Source organism: Chrysochloris asiatica, unplaced genomic scaffold, assembly GCF_000296735.1.
Source record: "Chrysochloris asiatica unplaced genomic scaffold, ChrAsi1.0 scaffold00023, whole genome shotgun sequence".
In the NCBI taxonomy this organism is placed as follows: Eukaryota; Metazoa; Chordata; class Mammalia; order Afrosoricida; family Chrysochloridae; genus Chrysochloris; species Chrysochloris asiatica.
Window position 1 is genome coordinate 10,507,667 of NW_006408541.1, and position 2,203 is coordinate 10,509,869.

Below are 2,203 nucleotides of genomic sequence, written 5' to 3' on the forward strand. Positions count from 1 at the left end.
CCAGATACATAAATGAGAATATATAAATGTCCATCTAAATTCTCTCTTTAATTTTTTTTACAGAATACTTCATTAAAGTTGTTTAATGTACAAGTTCTCATATGTTATTTTGGAAGTCCTTTATTGTAAAGATAATTCTTTTGTCTGATGACAAACAGCAGCCATATTGTCAGTGATTATTCTGGACCTCCACGTTGGATAAATTCGATTTCTTCTTGAGACACAAGTTTCCTTCTATATTTCTGAGGTAATGTTTTTATTATTTCTGCAGTGTCTGGTGGACCCTGCATCAGCAAATCTGGTGGTTTACTTCCCATTGAATGTTGAGACATTGCAGAAGCGTGTGATGGAATTCCTGCTGATCGCAAAGCTTCTTGTACATTGGGTTTTGGGTTGTCAGTTCTATCAGGGAACCTTATTAATGGAGCATGTGGCTTGACTACCTGAACGACCCTTCTGGCGGACGCCATTTTGCTGCCCATCATGACCTTCATAGTATTCTTTTATTGTCCTTTTTATTTCCTTTGATTCTGTCGTGAGGTCACCCATATCTTCTCTTACACATGTTATTTGTGTCTTCTCCCTTTTTCCTTTTGTTATATTTGCCAATGGTTTGTCATTTTTGTTGATCCTTTCAAAGAACCAGCTTATTGTCTAGTTGATTCTTTCTATTGTTTTTCTGCTTTCTGATTCATTTATTCTGCTCTAATCTTTATTATTTAGTTACTTCTGGTGACTGTAGGCTTATTTTGCTGGTCTTGTTGTAATTGTTGTAATTGTTGTTTTAATGTGTTGATTTTGGTTCTTTCTTCTTTTTGGATGTGTGCAAACGTTGCTAATAAATTGCCCTCCAAGCACTGCTATTGCTTTGTACCAAAAGTTTTGGTATATTGTGTTTTCATTCTCATTTGTTTCAAAACATTTTTTTTCTTTCACTTTTTTGTTGTTTGTTCTATTACCCAGTAGCTTTTAAGCAGGAAGTTATTCAGTTTCCATGTATTTAATTTTGTTTCCTTGATCTTCCTATTGTTGGTATCTAATTGTATAGCATTGTGATCTAAGAAAACGGGTTGTAATATTTTTATATTTTTAAATGTATTGAGACTTGCTTTGTGGCCTAACATATGGTGTATCCTGGAGAATGTTCCACGTTCAATGGAAAGAATGTGTATCATGCTGTTGTTGGGTTGAGTGCTCTGTATTCACCTATGAGGTCCAGTTGATTCAGTGGGTCGTTTAGTTACTCTGTCTTTGTTGAGTTTCCACACCAAAACTCTTAATCCTCTTATTGGTTGATCACATCAGATCCCATGGTGGATCATCACATAACTATGAAATCACTAAGAATCATGTGGGGGAGGGGTGGGCGGGGAGACAATTCAATCCATGACAGGAAGTTAAATCTTCACTGGAGACTTGGTTTTGCAGCCAGCATGGAAAGGAAAAACTAAATATAGTCCAAAGTTGTCCTCACAACGCAGGTGTGCTGAGTAGGAAGGGAACATGCTACAGATAATAAGGAGGTGGGGGAATCAGGAGGATTCTGCCATCAAGTCCATTCTGACTCACCATGTGACCCTACTACGTCCATACAAGGACAGAGTGGAACTGGCCCATAGAATTTCCTAAGCTGTAATCTTTATGGGAGCAGATTGTCAGGACTCATGGAGCCCCTGGGTGGGTTTGAACCATTAACTTTTCAGTTAGTATCTCAGTGATGCCAGCAGTGCTCCTTCTGGACATACAAACTAAACCCAAAACCCATTGCTGGCAAGTCAATTATGACTCAAGGACAGAGAAGAACTACCACAGAGGGTGTTCAAGGCTGTATAGCTTTATGAAAGCAGAGTGCCACAGTTTTCCCATAGAGCTGTTGGTGGGTTCAAACCTATGAAGTTGTGGTTAGCAGTAAAACACTGAACTTGTGGTAGCAGTAAAAATGCAACAAAAGCTATTGAGGTAGTGGTGGGTGTGTGCCACCACGTCAGTTCCAACTCACGTTGTTAAGTGCTGTTGAGTCAGTTCCGACTTATACCTATTCTATATTGGGTTTCTGAAGGAGCTCTGGTAGCATAGTGGTTACGAATCGGGCTGTGAACCTCAAGATCAGCAGTTCGAAACTACCAGCTGTTCCATGGGAGAAAGATGAGGCTTTCTGCTCCCGTAAAGATTTACAGCCTCGGAAACCCTGTACAGGGTCGCT

The 2,203-nt window shown here is 39.4% G+C and overlaps 1 protein-coding gene across 1 annotated transcript; it reads right to left on the reverse strand.

Annotated features, from left to right (window-relative positions):
- Positions 1–8: 8 nt before the first annotated feature.
- Positions 9–489, reverse strand: LOC102810810 (28S ribosomal protein S36, mitochondrial-like). The gene has a single exon (XM_006839175.1). The coding sequence runs from the start codon at positions 483–485 to the stop codon at positions 177–179; it is 309 nt and encodes a 102-aa protein (XP_006839238.1). The 5' UTR covers positions 486–489; the 3' UTR covers positions 9–176.
- Positions 490–2,203: the final 1,714 nt, after the last annotated feature.

Excerpts from the sequence above, each read along its gene's own strand:
- LOC102810810 (XM_006839175.1), bottom strand. The coding sequence starts at position 485 with ATGATGGGCAGCAAAATGGCGTCCGCCAGAAGGGTCGTTCAGGTAGTC.